General features: G+C 42.9%; 1 protein-coding gene across 7 annotated transcripts in view; it reads left to right on the forward strand.

Moving 5' to 3' along the window:
• The window catches only part of HDX (highly divergent homeobox), a 51,289-nt gene that overhangs the window by 23,615 nt on the left and 7,098 nt on the right, over positions 1–20,576 (forward strand). For 6 of the 7 annotated variants that reach the window (XM_082208464.1, XM_082208468.1, XM_082208466.1 and 3 more), the window contains 5 exons: positions 3,444–3,590; positions 10,205–10,412; positions 13,371–13,450; positions 13,730–13,807; positions 20,284–20,406. In XM_082208464.1, the coding sequence (XP_082064590.1) occupies positions 3,444–3,590; positions 10,205–10,412; positions 13,371–13,450; positions 13,730–13,807; positions 20,284–20,406 (636 nt within the window). The remainder of the gene's footprint in view (positions 1–3,443; positions 3,591–10,204; positions 10,413–13,370; positions 13,451–13,729; positions 13,808–20,283; positions 20,407–20,576) is intronic. The other variant, XM_082208467.1, reaches the window with a different exon arrangement.

The raw sequence follows: 20,576 nt of genomic DNA on the forward strand, positions 1-20,576 counted from the left end.
GTACTGTCTCCTCTAAAGACAACTATTACCAAGAGGATTCAGTCCACTTCTTAATGTAATCTTGGAAGGAGAATGTGTAGTATGCTAGCCCTGGAAAATAAATTCTAATCCCATGGAAGCACCCTTGTATGTGCCACTGTGCATGTGTAGGATCTCATACAGTGGTACTTCGGGTTACAGATGCTTCAGGTTACAGACTCCACTAACCCAGAAATAATACCTTGGGTTAAGAACTTTGCTTCAGGATGAGAACAGAAATCGCACGGTGGCGGCGCTGTGGCAGCGGGAGGCTCCATTAGTTAAAGTGGTACCTCAGGTTAAGAACAGTTGCAGGTTAAGAACGGACCTCCAGAAACAATTAAGTTCTTAACCCAAGGTTCCACTGTATTTGGTTTGTTTGATAGGTTATTATTGCAGTTGTACCTCAGGTTAAGTACTTAATTCGTTCCGGAGGTCCGTGCTTAACCTGAAACTGAAACTGTTCTTAACTGAAGCACCACTTTAGCTAATAGGGCCTCCTGCTGCCGCCACGCTGCCAGAGCACAATTTCTGTTCTCATCCTGAAGCAAAGTTCTTAACCCGAGGTACTATTTCTGGGTTAGCGGAGTCTGTAACCTGAAGTGTCTGTAACCTGAAGCGTATGTAACCCGAGGCACCACTGTACTTTTGTTTTAATGCATTTTTAAAATTTATACTTCATGCTCTTCAAATTTTGTAAACTGCTTATGTGTAAAGGGATTAATAAATTGAGTAAGTGCACAATGATAGTTCCTAGATGGGGAATCTTTGTGGGTTAGTGGTTCCCAACCCCTGCTTTTGATATGGTGCCTTACTATAGATCAGAGAATCTAAAAATTGAAGCTTTTCTTATATATAGTCAGGCACAGTCTTTAAGTATTTGCAGTTGTGCTAGATGCTGTCCCAGGGGTTTCAGTCTTTGTATAATTGAGGCAGGAACCCCAGAGAGGTGTGAGGTTGCCTATTCTGGAAAAACTGCTCAGGAATCTTCACCTTAACTCCTTTCTTGGTGGAATGCCACAGGCATGAAAGCAGTTTTGGGATTTTAGCTGTTCAAGTGAACATGGTCTTAATTAGCTGAAGAATATAATGCCAGATAGTTAAAAGAAAGGATAATTTTAAGGCCAATAGGTATCTCAAGGCATTGACAAACATCTCTTTATCCCATACCTCTGTTTTCTCCTAGTTGCGATGCAAGTGAACTTAGGTTAAAGAATCTTTAAAGGGACCCCTGACCATTAGGTCTAGTCATGACCGACTCTGGGGTTGCGGCGCTCATCTCGCTTTATTGGCCGAGGGAGCCGGCGTACAGCTTCCGGGTAATGTGGCCAGCATGACTAAGCCGCTTCTGGCGAACCAGAGCAGCACACGGAAACGCCGTTTACCTTCCCGCCGGAGCGGTACCTATTTATCTACTTGCACTTTGACGTGCTTTCGAACTGCTAGGTTGGCAGGAGCAGGGACCAAGCAACGGGAGCTCACCCCATCACGGGGATTTGAACCGCCGAACTTCTGATTGGCAAGTCCTCGGCTCTGTGGTTTAATCCACAGTGCCACCCGCGTCCCAAAGAATCTTTAGCTTTGGTTAAAGAATTGTGAGCGTTACCTTCAGCACAACATTGCCCATGCTGTGGCATAAGAGATACCGTATTTTTCGCCCCATAAGACGCACCGGCCCATAAGTCGCACCTAGTTTTTTGGGGGGGAAATAAAGGGAAAAATTTTTATTCCCCCCCCCCAGGTGCGCTGCGCTACACCAGGAGCTTGGGGCGTGCGGAGCTCAGCGCGCCCCAAGCTTCTGCGTGCCGGCAAGGTCTCCGCTAGCGTGGGAGAGCCGGGCGCCTCTCCCAGGGCTAGCGGACCCCTGCGCTACACCAGAAGCTTGGGGCGTGCTGAGCTCAGTGCGCTCCAAGCTTCTAGGTGCGCGCAAGCAGTCCGCTAGCCTTGGGAGAGCCGCGGGGCTCTCCCAGGGCTAGCAGATCGCTGCGCTACCCCAGGAGCTTGGGGCGTGCTGAGCTCAACGCGCCCCAAGCTTCTAGGAGCGCACAAGCAGTCCGCTGCCGCCCCAAGCCTCGCGCACCCGGTGGGACCTCCTGCCGGGTGCGCGAGGCTTGCAGACACTTGCCCGAAGCAGGGGGAGCCCTCCAGAGGGCTCCCCGTGCTTCGGGTGACAGGCTGCTGCCCCAAGCCTCGCGCACCCGGTGGGACCTCCTGCCGGGCGCGCGAGGCTTGCAGGCATTCGCCCCATAAGACGCACCCCGATTTCCCCTTCATTTTTGGAGGGGAAAAAGTGCGTCTTATGGGGCGAAAAATACGGTATTTTTGCATGGTGGTTAGAAGGGGTATTTATTATTTATTTCAGATATTTATATGCTGCTTAGTATTCAGGGTATGGGGACAGGAAAAGGAAAAGGAAGCCCTTCAAAAGAGTCAGTGCTGTTTGCAGGCCATCCCTTACCCAATGTTGAGAAGAAACAAATGTTGACCTTCACACATGAGAAACCATATGTAATCTTGAGCATGACAGAGAGGCAGCCTCTACTTAGCCACAAGGGCTGCTTTTTATAGTGTATTAATTGAAGTTCTTTGCCAGAAAACCGTCTGACAACCTGTCCTTCAGAATCTGTATAACATGACTGATGAATTTAAGGCCAGGCAAGATGTGAATGATTTAGCAGACAATGGTGCTTTAAAGGGCAAATTGAAATCTTCAAAGAGCTTGTTTACATGGATTTCTTTTTTTAACCACCTGCTTCCTAATTCTTGGTTAGTGACAATCACCATGTCACTTAAAAAATCCCTTTGCATAGCGAGGTGCCCTGCTGGCTGTCCTCCAGTTTTAGAGTCTTCTTCCTTCTCAAGTTTGCCAAAGTCTAGCCCTGAGCCACTTGGGTGGCTTCTTATTTGGGGCTGGTGTTTAGTGACCAGAGATTAACGCTGCCGCCCCCGCAAAGTTCATTTTTTAATAGTACATTTTATATCCATATTGGGGAACCTGTAACCCTTTAGGTAGACTCCAATTCCAGTCAGCCCCAGCTGACATGTACAGTAGTTAGGGATGATGGGAGTTGTAGTCCAGCAACATATGGAGGGCCACAGGCTCCTCACCCCTGTTTTATATTGTGCAAGTTGGCTTTGCAGCCAATAACCAATGGAGTTATTATGGTTCCCCCTCAACTTGCATGGTGAGGAGGAGAGCCATGCTTTTCCAGATAAATGCAGCCATATTTATCCCCCGCAAGTGACCAGGCATGTGCTTTATCACCAGCCTAATCTACATGGTAACTTCTCATTTCACTCAAAGGTTAGGAGTTAGGAACTGGGCTTTAATTTTTGACTTCGCAACACCATGTGGAACACCTTCATTTTCAATTGTTGTCTCCTTTCTAGTACTTAAAACAATAAAGTGTGTGCTTGATTTACAGCTACAAGACCGTACACAATTCAGTGACCGGGATTTAGCTACCCTTAAGAGATACTGGGACAGGGGCATGACGAGCCTTGGTGCAATTTGCAGAGAGAAAATTGAAGCAGTCGCTGCGGAGTTAAATGTTGACTGTGAAATAGTACGGGTAAGAACCTCCAGTCCTCCCGTTTCTGGTTGCAGAAAATAGCCTAGATGAAAGCTTTTTTAAAAAATTACATGAGGTAGACTGAAATAGACTGCACGTGTTACATAATGAATGGCCACGTTAGGAAGTGCTCTCTTGCTCTGTTTCCTGTCTATTTATAGTTAAAATCCCTCAGGTGAGACTTTTATCAATTGGCAGCACGAGCTGCATGTTTGACAGTCCAGTTGGACTGGGATTTTAAAACAAGCAAAGGCTTTCTGCGGAACTGAAAAGGAATAACTTGTGCAGTTAGTCAAAATATAAAAGCTCCTTGTGAAGGAGAAGGGAGCTGAGTTTTATTTTTACTTTTTTTGCAAGGGAGCAGTACAATTCTGTGTTGGGAGCTGAGTATGTTATATTATATTATGTTATTTTGCTAAGGGAGCAACACAGTTCTGTGTTGGGAGTAATCCTTTGCATGTTTCTGGTCCTATGTTCATTGTCACTCACCTTGGGAGTTGTGAAAGACCTCTGCTTGGTACCCTGACTGGTCCAACAGTGAGCTAAATGGCTGAGTAGAAAACAGAATCAAAATCTTCCCCAGTTCTACTTCAACACCCTAACCACTTTAACTTCTTGTCTCACAGTGATGATGATTATGATACTCACCATTATCTTTAAAACAACAAATTGGTGAAAATTACCTAAAGCAGATAGAAGCATTTCCCCTGAAATATATATGTTTGCATATATATTTCCAAACAACATTAATATTCAGGAATTTATGTATTCTGTGTCCTTTCTCTGCCCGCCCCATCTTCCCCCAAAACTAAAGCAGGAAACCCCAGATTTTGTTCCCAAAATTAAGTATTCAGAGCAGGTAAACGTGTTTTGCAGTGTTTCATTCTGCGTTGTTGAAATTTCAAAAGACGGAAAATACTTTGGGAAATATTAGCATATCCTAAAGGTGTGTGGGGAGGAGCATACAGTGGTACCTCAAGTTACATACGCTTCAGGTTACATACGCTTCAGGTTACAGATTCCGCTAACCCAGAAATAGTTCCTCGGGTTACTTTGCTGCAGGATGAGAACAGAAATCGTGCTCCGGCGGCGCGGCAACAGCAGAGACCCCATTAGCTAAAGTGGTGCTTCAGGTTAAGAACAGCTTCAGGTTGAGAACGGACCTCCGGAACGAATTAAGTACTTCACCCAAGGTACCACTGTATTAGGTAACAGCCTGGTCTAACTCAGTGAAGTAGAGATAACTGATATCCAGGCCTACATAGCCCACTGCACTCAGTGGGACTTAAATGTCAGTGTTTATTTCAGAAATTTCTGCCCTTCTTTCCTTCCACTAGGGGAACTCAGAGCACACAAGAGGATGGAGATACAGGCAAGCAACGTTTTAGGCGCAACAGATATGTGCGCAATTGCGCACACACGCGCAGTGCCGAACCTGGAAGTGACCTGGAAACATAAGACGTCACTAAAAGGGCAGAACGGGAGTGGGGTAGGGGCAGGTTGTGGGCTGAATGAGGTGAGAGCGGGATGGAAGGGGGTGTTTCAATTGCACACGATTTCATGCAAGTGCACAATGACCCAGAACGCCTGTACATGCAATATCATGCAATATCAAGCAGCATGATAAAGTGTTACAAGAAAATCAGCAGGCAGAACAGATGTTCAGTAGCTTCTCTCAAAAGGCCTGTAAAGAGCCAGGTTTTCACCAGGTGCCGGAAGGCATGGAGGGGCAGCCTCCATAGGGCAGGCAGTGCCACAACTGAAAATGCGTTGCTCCTCTTTCTCAACTGATGAACCTCAGTTGGAGGAGAGACATGAAGTAGGACCTCAGATGTTGAACTGAGTTTAGGAGAGGCACCTGTGGGTGAAGGTGGTTCTTAGGATACTTTAAACTGTGTAACTTTAATGTAATTGGTCTACAGGTGGCTAGATGTGTTGAAATTCGATCTCCTGACCACTGGGAAACTTAGTTTCTCTTTGGTTAGTCATTCCTTATGCAGAACTATTAACCCCAAATTTGACTGTCTTCTGAACCTCCAAAAATGATAGCAAAGACCCCCTTAATCAGTGATTATGTTTCAGCTAGCGGTTTGCATGTGTGAAACAACTGGCGCAGGTCAAACACTGCAAAAGTGATTTTGGGTCTTGTAACACTTGCAGTCTCTACAGTGAGTTGGAAGTTGTCGAATCAGCACTTTGGAAAATGCTGCAGATTCTAGGTACTAACCAATGTGCTAATGATTAGCAAGAAGATGGTGCCTAGCTGGGAATAGTGGTTAACAGAAATTGAGGACAGAAAATTTGCAAAGGCAAAGGTGGTAGCTCCTGGCCTGTGAACCTAGTTAGACTCACCTTCTAGCTTACGAGGCCATTTCAGCTAAGGTTCACCTGCCTACCATGTGGGTGTGGGGCAAATAAAGATACGTTGGCTAGGGGTGGTGTGGGAGACATAAGGATCTGGCCCATTTAACCATTAAGAAACTTTTCAGGGAAAAATAAATTGCTGTTCTTCTACAAAGTTGATTATGTTGCCAGAGCAGCAGTTGTCAAAAGATGTTGTCTGCTGACCACTTTAACTGGTGTTCTTACAGGGCAAGGTGTAGGGGGTCCTTGGCAAAGTGTCTGGCTGGCAGACTTAGCTGCTAGTGCCTGGCAGCAGCATACCAGGGAATGCTGGGTGGCTCCTGCTGATATCTGGGAGCTGCTGCTGTTAATTCCCCGCAGTATTTCAAAGTGACATTATGCTAAACTTCAGACCTTCACTGTAAAGCACCCAGTATTTTTCAGGAAAGGGTAGAAAGAGCATGCATCAGTGGTAGGGCCTGCCAGGGACTGGCACCTCAGCAGCTAACATAGAATCATAGGATTGTAGATTTGGAATGGATCCTGAAGGCCATCTAGTCCAAGCCCCTGCAGTGTAGGAATCTCAACTAGATCATACATGACAGATGGACATCCAACTTTTGCTTAAACACATCAAAAGAAATACAACCCACCACTTCTTGTGGAAGTCTGTTCTAGTTTCTTAACAGCTCTTACTGCCAGAAAGTTCTTCCTGATGTTTAGTTGGGATCTCCTCTTTCATAACTTGAAGCTACTGGTTAAGGTCTTACCCTCCAGAGCAGAAGAAAACAAGCTGGCTCCATCCTCCATGCAGGAGTCCTTGAGATATTGTAAGATGGCTATCATGTCTCCTCTTGGTCTCCTCTTTACCAGGCTAAATACATGCAGTCCTCTCAATCATTCCTCATAATGTTTAGTTTCCTGACCCTTGGTCATCTTGGTTGCCCTCCTCTGCACACATTCCCTCTTGTCAATATCCTCCTTAAATTGTGGTGCTTGAGACTGGACACAGGACTCCAGATGTGATCTGGACACTATACTTTTTTTAAATGCAGCCTTCTTTTTAGCTGCTACATCTTTTGACTCATTAAGCATGTGGTCTACCCTATATCGTTTTCACATGTACTACTGGCAGTCCAGGTGGTTCTCATCTTATATTTCTGTAGCTGGTTCTTCCTGCCTAAGTGTAGAACCTGAAATTTCCTCCATTGAAATTCTCTCTCTCTCTCTCGTTTTTTAAGTTTTTAGCCATTATTCCAATATGTTGAGGTCATCTGGAATCTCAATTCTATCTTCCACAGCATAGGCTACCTCTCCCAGTTTAGTGTCATTTGCACATTTGATGAGCATTCCCTCAATCACTTCATCCAAGTTTTTTTTTATAAAGATGTCAAACAACGGGCCCAGAACAGAACCTCACGACACCTCTCTTGTCACTTTTTTCCAGGATCACAAGGAACCGTTAGTGAGCACTCTTTGGGTTTGGTTAGTCAGCCAACTACAAATCTATCTAACTGTTATGTTGTCCAGTCCATATTTTACCATCTTTTCTTCAAAAATATCATGGGGGACTTTGTCAAAAGCCTTACTGAAATCCAGATACACTATGTCCACAGAATTCCCATGATCCACGACGCTTGTAACCATCAAAAAAAGAAATGTGATTCATCTTCCAAAATACCCCTTGCAGACCTGGAAGGTTACTTCAGCTTCATGGAAACTATGCTATAATAACTAATGTGCTTTAGAGGACGGTGACCTGAAAAACAACTATGATGTAGGAATGTGGTAGCCAACATACAGGAGCCTTGTGTGATCTGGCCAGATTCTCAACTGACTTGCAGAAGCATCACATGGATAGATCTAGGGTCTAGGCAGGGTGGTGAGGATGGTAGGGTAGAAAAGAGACAGTAGTTAATGAGCCATTTGGCCCCAACAAGAGCTCCAGAGTTAGGCATTGTTAGGCTAGGGTGGAAATAGTGCATTTACTAGGCTCCCATTCTGAAGCCCTTTGCTGCACAGCTATCTAGGATGGAGGCAAGATTTTTCTGGACAGAGAATTTCTAACCAACTGTTTCAGCCATAGTGAATTTGTGAGAAAAGAGACACAATGTCAGTTCTTTTTTTCTGCCTCTTGATACCTAAATTCTACATACTTTCCTCCCCAGGACTAAGGTGCTTCTTTAGCAATGTTTTATTTGTAGTTCACCACCCCCACCACTTCCTTTTCATTCTGCAAGAGCTCAATTAAACATTGCCATAATGGCAATACTATCTTTTCAAAAGGACTAAGTAGGTCTCTGGCCAGTTCAGTTTAACGTAATCAACAATTAATTCAAGCATATTGGGTTTTGTTCGGTTTTGTTTTATAAACATACAAAACAACTTTGATTTGTTGAAGCTGTTGACTTTCCAGCTAAAGGAGTAATTCATGAGCCCTTGTGTTTTTGACTTAGTATTTCACTGATCCGTTGAGGGTGCAGTAATGCCTCACCATAGCCCACCATTTCTAAAAATGGAAACACCACAAAATAAAGCATAGCTTTTAAGTTGGTCTAATGAGGTTAAATATTTAAAAGAGAGCAGGTGCTATATATTTTTATTAGTGCCATTCTGTCATGCAAGAAAAGAGCAAGGAGATTGTGAGAAGAAGAACTTTTAGACATACAACTCCCGCACTTGCAGTGCCCTGGTTCTGTACCATGAGATGCAGCTGTGTATGTTGATTGGCTGTAACCATGCAGAGGATTGGCCATCTCATGGAAACATTTTGATGAGGTCTATATCAGTGACCATCTAAGTGGCTGGCAAGCAACCAACAAGGACACAATAGTATTGTGATGCTATATACTCCCCAAAAGCCCCCCAAGAGGGGTCTTTATAAGAGATGGGGTGAAGGACCAAGCAAGCACCCAGGGAAAGAGAGTTCCAAAGCCTAGATGTGGTGTTCAGAAAGACCTTATCCCACATATTCGCCAGCCTTACTTTAAAAGAACATAAGAAGAGCCTATTGTATCAAGCTAATGGCCAATATAGTCCAGCATCATCTTCTCACAGTGGCCACCCAATGCCTATGGACCAACCCAGTCCTCAAGCAGGACCTGAGCACAAGATTACTTTCTCCTACCATGGTTTCCAGCAACTGATATTCAGAAGCATTACTACTTCCAACTGTGGAGAAAGATAATAGCCATCATAGCTAGTAGCCATTGATTGCCATGAATTTGTCAAATTATTTTCTAAAGCCGTATAGGTTGGTGGCCGTCACTGTGGGAGAGTGAGTTCCATACTTTATATGTATCTTGTGAAGAAGTACTTTCTTTTATCTTTCACAAATCTTCCAACATTTAGCTTCATTGGATGTCCATAAGTTTGAATGTTACAAGTGATGGAGAAAAAGCTTTTCTCTGTCCTCTCTCTCCATGCTAGGCATTATTTTATAAACTTCTATCACTTGCCTCTCTTACTTGCCTTTTCTCCAGAAGGTCCCAAACTCTGCAGCCTTTCCTCATAGGGGAGTTGCTCCATTTCTTTGATTATTTTGGTTGCCCTTTTCTGAAATTTTTTCATCTCTGCATTATCATTTTTGAGCATATCAGACAACAGGGGCATGGATCCAGGACCTCAGCTGAAGATCTGTCAGAGCATGTAGGCTCCTGTGGAAGGAGGCAGTCCTTAAGACGAATGTGGAATTTGAGGCCTTCTAGATTATGTTGGCTTGAAATGCCATCAGTCCCAGGCAGCATAGCCAATGGTCAGGGATGATGGGAATTGTATCCCACCAACTGGAAGGCTATCAGTTCCCTACTCCTGTTAAAATATCCTATTTCCAGACTGCTTAGGGCTTTAAAGGTCAATATCTGCACTTCGAATTGGGCCCAGAAGTAAATGGGGAGCCAGTAGAGTTGACACCACACTAGGGTCATATGCTCCAATTCAGACTCTTGCTGCTGCTTGTATCTTTGGGAAACCTCTGCCTGTTCTTTAGCGCCAGGAAAACAGTAGGCAGACTGTTTCCAGTTGCTTTATGCAGGGAAATTGTGGTCTCCTAGACTTGGAGATCTCAGGGCTTTCCTCCTTTACATTCCAACTTCTGAATCAATTATAACTTCTTTTAGTATAATTTTTATTGATTTTTTTTATTTAAAAAAGCTACAAAGAAATACAGTAGCGTGCATACAGAAGTAACATTTCCATTAACACAAAGTTATACTATTATACAGAATTAGTTACAACTTCTGATGTTCTCCATGTCTGCTTCTCATTACAAGACTTGGATTGGGAATCGAAGACGAAAATATCGTCTAATGGGAATTGAAGTCCTCCCTCCTCTAGGTGGCCCTGCTCTTTTCCCCAATCAATCTGATTCCAGCAGTAGATCAATAACCATTCCAGAAGATGATGCTTCGACAGATGTTGGAGATGATAATGACAGGAATGATGAAGTTTCAATATGTTTATCAGAAGGAAGCTCACAAGGTATTCAAACTTGTCACTAGTATTATATTGTTATTTCTGTTCAATCTTAACCTAATAGTCTGAATGTTGCCTGAATGTTGCCTCCCTTTATCCCAAAGCTACTCCTAGGAAGTAACTAGCATTTGGATCCTAAATGCATTTACTTGGGGCTAAATCTAAATATGTTCAGGATTACAAAGTTTTCCTTTAGCCCTGGGAAATCCTCAAAAGATAAGGAAGCAGCCTTATAAAATGTCAGACCATTGGCCCCCCCACCTACCTCATTGGCTATGTTTACTGGCAGCAGCTCTCCAGAGTTTCAGATAGGGTCTTTCCCAGTCCCACCTGGAGATGCCCGGGATTGAACTTGGGACCTTTTGTACACAAAGCAAACGGCATACCTTGTAGTAGTCAGTTGGGCAGTGAAGACAGGGTGGTGTTGCGCACCTGACTTGCAGTTAGCAAGCACTGCTTCTGCTTGCTGTGTGGGGGATGGATGAGGCGTAGAGAGCCTGTTGTTCGGTGGGGATGATGGCAGAAGTGTTGGATTGACTTCACTGCTTGCATGTGCTGCATTCAGCTCCCCTTGCCGTGCTCCTGCCTCAGTGATGCTTGCCATTCGGAAGCCAAGTGCAAAATGGCTCCTTGCCTTTGCTTACACCTCTGACTGCTACTGGGCATACCACTGAGCTATAACACTTTGCCAACTGAAAACACAGCTGAAAGTTAGAAGTGGAGAAAGCAGGATTTGCTAGAAGAAAGCATGTGCTCAGTTGAAATGAGGCTCATATTGCATGTAGAAGTGCCATTGTACACATTTACAAAAACCACATGTCAAGGAGTGAGAGCTGGATCCTTGAGTCACAGTGAATGCGGTTTGTCCCTCAGGGTCAGAGAGGATTGTTCAGGCACCTCTCTGGGTTGAATACATTGTTGTTGCCATGAGGATGTAGGATAAAGCTAGCTGCTTGGTAACTTCTGTACATCCTCAGTAGTTTGTTCCAGATTTTTGAGGGTGTGATTAAGAATGGTAACTGCCAGTGCTTTTTTTCTGGGGTTACTCAAGGGTACACAATACTGGAACCTTTTGTTTCTAAAAGAAAAGCACTGGTAACCGCAGCGTGGTTTGTATAGGTGGCTTTCCCCCATCCCAACTCAAGATATTAGTTCTACTCAAGGAAGAGGCATCAAAGTGCCTGCCACATGGGAAGATGTCTAGAAAATGTCTGCCTCTTCAAGCCCCATCCCTAGTGTGGAAACCAGTCCCAGTCAGGGTGGTGATCAGTATCAGTATTTTTGAACATCTCCCATTAATCAGTTGAGCAACAGGCAGGTCCAGCTGTGTAACAGGGTGGCTGGCCTTTCAGGAGGAAAGGGGTATGACAGTGACCCCTTAACAAAAAGCCAGTTCCTTGCCCAAGTGAAATGGCAACTGTAATTCAAACATGACTACATAGCAGGTGGTAGAGTCACAACAGCATTGATTTTGATGCAGTGTTACAAAACGGAAGAACCAACAACTTATTTAGTTAGGAGTGAACTTTAAGTTGCACATTTCACTAGCTTTACAAGTTCAGCTAATTGCTCCTGGTGTTTCTGACTAGAGCAAACCAACAAAGACTTTGGCTTCTGAACTTCAAAAAAAAAAAAAAAAAAATTAGACACATTTGCAGATTTTTATGCCAGGCTTGATCTTATCATTTTGTTTGAACAACTTGCTGAGAAAGTGGCTGAAGAACCCGAGAACTGTTGGGAGCAAACTTGTGATGGGTTTGTCAGAATTTCAATTATAAAAAGAGTAAGATAACATAGAATTGGTTTAAGATGACTGAAAGCCAAGTAAGTTAACAAAGTCTGCAGATCTTCTCTGCCTTGGGGTGAAGGAATCAACTCCTCCAACAGGACAGTAGAGAAATAGTCAGAACACACTGCAATTCAAGTGAAAAGCTGCCTTAATATTAATTGGGTCTGGCACTCTGACACTTATGAGATGGAACTGCTAGGGAGAGGCAGGAAGAAGATGATTGTAATCAATACCGCACACAGCTACAGGATAAATACAGAATTTCTTAGGAGCAGAATAAAAAGAGGCTTTGTTATTATCCACACACACACACACACACACACACACAGCTCAAAACTTGTTCAATCAGAGGAGAATCGCTGGCCCATGGGCCAAATGTGGACCTCCAGGCCTTACTGTCAGGCCCTTGGAGCTCTCTCTAGGCCACAACCTTGCCATCCCTGCACAAAGCTCAAGTATTCTTACCTTGCCTTAACGTGTCCTTTAATATGCCTGAAATATGTGTATGTATAGAAATCTTTGTGTGACTGGAGTGTAGCCCACTGTAAATATGTCCATTACCCTGCCCCTTTTACCTCTGACCCCATCCATACCTGGCACACAGCCCTGGAAGGTTGTCCATGGCAGAATATAGCCCTTGAGTTGAAAAAGATTCCCCACCCCAAATTTAAAGAGACACCAATGGGACTCTAGGACATACAATGGATCTGCCATTCAGTATTCACTGTTTTAGCTGTCTTGTGTACTTGAATTTTGGTGAAACTTGGCTACTGTTTTGGATTGAGTAATGTGCTTTGATGCAGATAATCCTTAAAAAGAAATTTGTTTACCATCCCATGGTGATGGCATAGTGATCCTTATAGCTGGAATATAGATTGTAAGATTATTACAGTTTCTAACAATGTTAGCTTCAGAATATGACCACTTAATAGTCCAGAACCTCTATGTTAACTAAAGGTTATTTCTTCTGATTGTGTAAATTAATAGGCAGCAGAGGTTGTATTTGGAGAACGGATCATTACTATAAGCTTCGAGGTTGAATTCAGTGCTGGAAAAAAATATGGTGTGTGTGAAATGGGCAGCATCCCCCCCCCCTCTGTAAGGTGTGAATTGCATAACACCTTATGAATTCAGGAACTTATTCTAGAAACACATATTTTGTTTCATTTCTGTAGAAGAACAAAGTGAAGTTCTTCAGAATGAAGACACTGGCCACGGAAGAGAAGACCAGGCTACTCTAACTGACACTAATGGGGTACGGATGTTTCCTAAAACTTAATAGTTTGATTAAATCCAGTTACTCGGATGGGCTGATGTATGAAGGGCCACAGTTTTTTCCATTGTTTTTCTGGTAGGTTCTATATTCAAGGCTCTTTTATGCAAATGCAGAAACTATGATGTGCACAGAGTCACACATCCTGAAAACCTCTCAATTGGTTAAAAACAACCAAAAAGATGCAGGGGCATCTGATGTTCTAATCGTATGTCAGTACCTTTTTGATTTCAAAATGAAAAGCACCATTTGCCTTTTCAGACAATACAAATCATAGACGATGAAGAAGATGGTATGATAAGTGAAATAGAACAATTGAATTGTCTTCTGGAATTCAAAGTAAGTAACTCCTGTAGAAAACAGCTAACATTTGTATACAAAAAGAAAGGTGATTAATCAGCTTAAACCCAAAGTGCAGGCTTTGTTCAAGGAATCGAAATAGGAGCCTGAAAGGACAGAATTAGTTTGGAAGAAATTCAAAAGAAGCAAAGAAAGACACAAGACATCAAATGTTCACTTAAAAAATCAAACTCTTAAATGATAAGTTTGGTTTTTTTTTACAAAATATTGAAAGCCCAACATTCTTCAGTTGAAGGCAGCTTTCTTTGGGGCAACTGAAAAAACTAACATAGGAATTGATGAGCCAACTAAATTACAGTTGATTATAAACTTATATAAAGTTTAAAATAAGTTTATAATATATCATAAATTTAGGCACTATATGGAACAACCTATTTTTAATGTATCCAATGTCAGAGTAGACCCATTGGAATTAATGGACGTGACTAACTTACCGTATTTTTCGCCCCATAGGATGCACTTTTCCCCCTCCAAAAAGGAAGGGGAAATGTGTGTGCGTCCTATTGGGCAAATGCAGGCTTTCGCTGAAGCCTGGAGAGTGAGAGGCATCGGTGCGCACTGACCCCTCTCGCTCTCCAGGCTTCAGGAAGCTATCCGCAAGCCTTGCAAGCCCGGCGGGAGTTCCCGCGGGCTTACAAGGCTTGTGGGCAGCAGCCTGCAGCCCCGGCGAGTGTCTTCAAGCCTTGCACGCCCGGCAGGAGGTCCCGCCGAGCGCTGCGAGGCTTGGGGCGGAAGCCTGTCGCCCGAAGCACGGGGAGCCCTCCGGAGGGTGCCCCGTGCTTCGGGCAGGTGTGCGCAAGGCTTGGGGCAGCAGCCACGGTGGGGGGGGGAATAATTTTTTTTATTCATTTCCCCCCCAAAAAACGAGGTGTGTCCTATGGGCCGGTGCGCCCTATAGGACAAAAAATACGGTAACATTTACTCTGAGTAGGACACAACCCATTATACATGGGGCATTCTTCAAAATGAAAACTAATCTATTTTCATTTTTGCCTTAACACTGGTGAGCTGGTAATGGAAGGGAGAGAGATAAGGAATTTATTTCAGTCACACAATACAACAATTCTGCTGTTCCGTTATTGCCAAACTCTGTGACCCATTAACCTTTTGAGGCAACCCATTTCTGCTTAATGTCTCTATCCTAAAACGTACAGTGTGCAGGAACTTGAGGGTGGGTGAGTGATGAGGAAGGGGAATATTGCCAACTAAAACAGTTCAATGTCATGAGGATGCATTGAAGTTTGTGGTGATATTATTGCATGCTCGCAGGCAGATGGCGCAAGACCCAATGTTTAGGAAGAAGCTGCTGATTGCTTTGAAGACAGACGGCTGTTCCAATTTCAGCAGCTTGCAGATTACAGCTGAACATTCGCTTTTGATGCTATATGAGCAAAAGCAGTTGGAAACCGTGACAACTGTTTTTTGCCAAAATTGCGAAAGGTTACATGTGTACATAAGAATTGGGGGTGGCTTACTTTCAATTCAGACGCCCTCAAACAAATTTCAGTTGGTGTTAGAATAAAATATGTATTTTTTACTAGAACTTTACCTACACTGAAATGAGTAATGTCTTTAAAGCACACACAACGTGTGCATAATTGATGTCCATGCATTAATTTCTGGACTCTGCCTTCAGGATAAGAGCAGTTCTGAATGAATGTGTGTGTGTATGTGGAAATGACCTTTTCTTAATGTCACTTGTCACAATACTGAATGTCTTGTTGTGACAGTATGTCCTACAAAACCCTGTTTGTTGATTTTTTGAATTATGTTTTGACATGTGGGCTTCTTGGTCACATAGTCCATTTGCATAAATATGCATGTTTGCTTTCATAGGTTCCTCACAAGCTTTTTTGGCCAGTAAGAAATTGGATAAGCTTTTTAACACCCCCCAAGCTTTCTGTGCACCCCAAAGACAGCTGCTTTGAAAGCCACTTTGTATTGCCTGTTTTCCCCAGTTAAGGGGCCAGTTGTCCAGTGGTGGTTTATCGCTGCCGCCAGCCCACCCTTCTCTTTATTAAACAAAAACAAAAAACAAAACATATTTAACTTGTGAAGCTATTGCTGTTTGCTTTACTGCTAAATGAAAACTAGCAAACACCTATGCTAACTGGAGTCTGTTTGATCTCCAGCAGCTTCGTAAACTAGGGTAAGGAAAACAATTTGCCTTTCCCCCATTTTTTTTTGTTTGTTTTGTGGTTATACCATTTCAAGAACTCAAGTTTTCTGGTTTTCTGGTTATACCATTTCAAGAGTAGGGTTTTCTGGTTTTGTAAAATAAAATAAATAAATAAAAATCCGCATATTCCCTATAAAGCTCTATAGGGGTTAAAACTGCAACACTGATTCATTATTTGCTGTTTTTGTTTTTAAAATGTGCTAATACTATTGGGGTACACTGGACCCCCTCCCATTATTTAGGATGAGCTCAGTATTTCATTAGGGCATTTTTTTGCTTTCTATTTGTCTCCCCCCCCCCCCCCGGCCGCCTCTGGGCTTCATCATAGCCCAGAGAGAAATTTCAGTTAGCGTACCTGGTCTAATGAGCCCTATTAGCTTTTTTAAATTCAATGCCAATATTTTAAAGTTTCTAATCTGGAGTCACTTTGAAATTGATGATTAACTTTATTTCCAGTTAGGACTTCAAAAAGAATTCATTGGAACCCCTACAGCAGATAATGTTTTTTAAAAAAAGTTGTTTGACAGTTTTGATTCTTGAAATAAGTATAAATAAATATTTTATTACAGTAAAATAACATTTATTGTAATAAAAGCTATGGACTGCAGCATCCCTCAAGCCTTCAAAGGTGCCTTACAGTGCTTAGGGGTAATTGGCAAACCTCTAATAGTTAAAGGCCACGAGCTGAAATAGCTCTTTCAATTCAGAGCAATATGTTTCCAGTGGTTTCCCCACTGGAATGAACTCAGCATATCAAGTAAAACAAGCATTTTTCAGAATTTGTTTTGCCCATTCCTGTTGTCTGTCCTGCAAGGCAACTACCGAATGGGATCTGGTGTTGCAGCCTTGCATTTCTGTGATGTTAGAAGTCATACTATGGTTACTATGATTCAGATGTGCCCTGGAATAGGTGTTTTTATTTGTTGTTGAAAAGGCTAAAGTAATGGCTACAATGAAGGACTTAAGACATTTCTATCCCGTTTCATTTAGGACTGTGAACCACCACCAACTGTTTTTTGCACAAGTTCAGTGTTGCTGCATTGTGTGCTAGTAGTTAATCAGAAATGAAAGTGCTAAGTTCATAAGGGATAGCTTAGTTGGTAGAGCATGAGCCTCTTCATCTCAGGGTTTGGGGGTTTGAGCCCCACATTGGGCAAAAGATTCCTGCATTGCAGAGGGTCAGGCTACAGATGACCCTTGTGGTCCTTTCCAACGCTACAGTTCTGTGGTTCTGAAGTCCTCAACCCAGAGCAAACCACAGTATGCCAATTAAGGATGCTGACTTGCTTGGCACCACTAGTTAAAAGGTGGCTGAGGTAACAGCCGTTTGCAGGCATCTGTAGGACTGGGCTATAAGGGTAGTTCACACCATCCTTTATTTGAACTTGAAAAAGTCATTGCCTTTCAAACATAAGGATAACAAGCATCGGGCTTGTAGCCTTCAGAATATTCTTAACACAATGCAAAATTAATACATGAAATCCACCGCTACATTGATGGCCACTCATGTAGGTGGCTTTAAAAGGGGAGTAGACAAATCCATAGGTCTGTCATCAGGTATTTGTTCTGATGTCTTAAAACAAGTTTTATTAAATTTTTTATCAAAGACAAAGCTATGCATAATTGTGGAATAAAATAACAACAGCAAACCAATCTACCAAATTACAGTCTTTCTTCACTGAATATCGTATGGTATTTAAATACTCCAACCATAGCAAAGAATGGGAAGCTGGAGGGATGTGGGAAGATCCCTCCCTGTCGATATATCATCTGATGTCTGTATGGAACTCCCATATTCATGAGATGTCTGCCACTGAATCAGAATGCTGTACAGAAACCTGTCCTCCAGCTTGACAAAAGTTTTCATCCCCTGTGAAAGGGACTCCTATTTTTCTGCCTCTTGGGAAATTTAGGATTTCTTTATAATTTCAATATCTACAGCATTGAACGTACTTTATTGGTCGTGGATAGTATATGTGTATTTTTCCCTTTCATTAAATATTTCTGCAGCCTCTCCAGTTGCCTGAAAAAGCCCTGTGGGAGAAGTTAACCTCATGACATATTTACATTGCAGCACAGGACGCCAAGAAGGCATCCACTGCTTTCATTTTTAAGGGAAGTTCTTCCTTTTGGTATTAAAAACTAACTCCACACTGATTTATTTAAAAAGTAAAAAGACTTCATTTAAAAACAGAACAGTGAACAGCTGTCAGGTAGACAGTAGGCAGCCTCCCCAGATTCATGTACTTACAGGAAAGCAAACTGAGAACATTATGGGACTTTCATAAAATGCAGTCACCCAGGAAGGTTGAAGAATGCATACAGGTCATCAAAGAGATGACCCATAGATGGGAAGAAGGGAACTCAGACCACCACTTGGACACCATAAAAGTAAAGTAAAGAAAAAAAAAAAAAACCCTCCACCTGACACATAAAAAAATTTCACTGACATTTTCTTTCCCCTTTAATAATATTCAAGTGCAATTTCATCCATCATTAGTTGATAGAGAATTGTCAAAAAAGTGCAGGAGACATTTTTTGGCATAATACCACTGAATGCAATTTGCTAGGGGTGTGTGTGTGTGTGTGTGTGTGTGTGTGTGTTTCAGGTCCTGATTATGGGCATCTTACTAGCCACTGTGGAAAACTCTGGTGAGAATGTTCTTAAGGGTATTAATCAGATGTCCTGCAACTACTTGGCTGTATGTGTAAACAAGACAAATGTATGCTCTTGACATACTTTACCTGTCCAGATTTGATCTGTTCTTTGTTTTAAAATGTTCTCTTTTTATATTTCCCCCCTGTTGTTGTATTAAATGAGGAATGTAACAATCAATCCTTTCATAGCCCAGTGCTGAACTTCCCCCTGTCACACGACTGCTCTGCCCTCAAAATATATTTGCTCAGAAAGTACACTGTGGAGTTCTAATTTGCAAGTCATCCTCACAAATGAGGAAAGGGGAAATCATTCATGCTTGCTGAAATGTTTTTCTGCGTGCTGTCTTTCTTCACACCTTTTATTTAGGAAAGCTCACATCTTTTAAAGGGGGGAGGGGAGAGCCCTGATCAAGCCCTCTCAAGAGGAATCACAGTGGATACCTGTGCAATATTTCTAGTGTTGTACTCACACCAGTGTTTGTTGAATGAGCCTTGTGGAATGTCCTCCTTGTATCACTCCCCTGTGATAAGAGAACCGGAGGTGGTGAGGTGGTGGAAGCACTGCAGGCTAATCTGTTTTCCCCTCTAATGAAGAGGGGAAATGGAAATTTGCAGGGAGCAAAAAGGGCCATCAACTTAGCTTCTCCTCACTCCTCTGGACTTGCTCGAGCTCCCATCACTATTCCCTAGTGTGAGGCCATTCACACTTCTAGTTGTAAAAGTTTCAGTTATCATGGAGTGCAGGGCACTGTCTGACCTGGTGGTGACTTTATCCCCACAGTCCATTCTTGTTGGTTCTTGCTGGCTTGAGGCTCTGAACGCTGCTGTCCCTCAATCACTAGTCTTCTCCTTGAGTGGGCTGTATCTGCTCCTTGCCAGTCTTGCTGCTCTTGCCTCTCCTCCAGGGCCTGATTGGTGCCATCTATCCAGAGACAGAGATGGGCTGCTTCTCTGTCTTTGCTTATGCATTCAGAGAGGGCAGGTGGACAAGCAGCAATCACAAGAAGGAGCAGCAAAGCCAGAAAGCTCCACCAATTGGCAGTGGTGCCTTGGTAGGTGCCCAGATGCTGGCCCTTGCTCCAAATTAGGGCTCTGCAGTAAACAACTGGGGCTGTAGTTTGACTTGGAGCCTTGGTTGAAGCAGGCTGGAAGTACAGCTCTGTTCACTAGGCAAAAGATACTTGGTACCAATCCTGAGGGATCTTTCTCCTCTCCACTCATGGGTGGTAACCTGTTCCCAACTTACCTGAACAGGGTTTTGGAACCTGAACACAAGCAGACCTGATTAGACTAGACACTTTGGTAGCCTCAGGTAGAGAATATCTGTTAAGCATTCTCTCTCTAGATTTTGCCCATTGTTGATACTGTTCCACGCATACTTTAAATTTTCAAGTAGAACTTCATTCAGTTATTACCATGTATTTGCAACATAATCTCTTTTTTTAAAAGCTAGGGGTTTTATTCATATCAATCTGACTTGGAACTGAATAGCCTGAGTTAGTCCTTTAATTTCAGTGAGTCTGCTCTTCATGTGATTAACAAAGGGAACAATTTGGTTCATTGTACTCCGAAGAGTACAATGCATATATATGTAATTTCCCCCCCCCTCTCCGCTTAGACCCAGGAATTAAGGTTCGTTGAAGAAGACCTGGAGCATGAAAAAAAGAAATATGTTGAGCTACAGGCTTTCACTCGGCGTTTGATACTTGCTGTCAAAATGGATGATAAAGAACAGCAGCAGGTAAGATGAAAGTGTAAACAGCCAAGAAGATCTTATTTTATAGAGGTGTGCAGCGAACACAAATTTTGCCTTGTATCTCTAGCACTTGGAAGCAGTCCAGTCTGCTTCAGATCCACTCTGTGCCATTCTGATTTAATTTTTTGAGTCTGAATCTGATCCATAAATATGAA

This window comes from Podarcis vaucheri, assembly GCF_965113315.1.
Source record: "Podarcis vaucheri genome assembly, chromosome: Z".
Lineage (NCBI taxonomy): Eukaryota > Metazoa > Chordata > Lepidosauria > Squamata > Lacertidae > Podarcis > Podarcis vaucheri.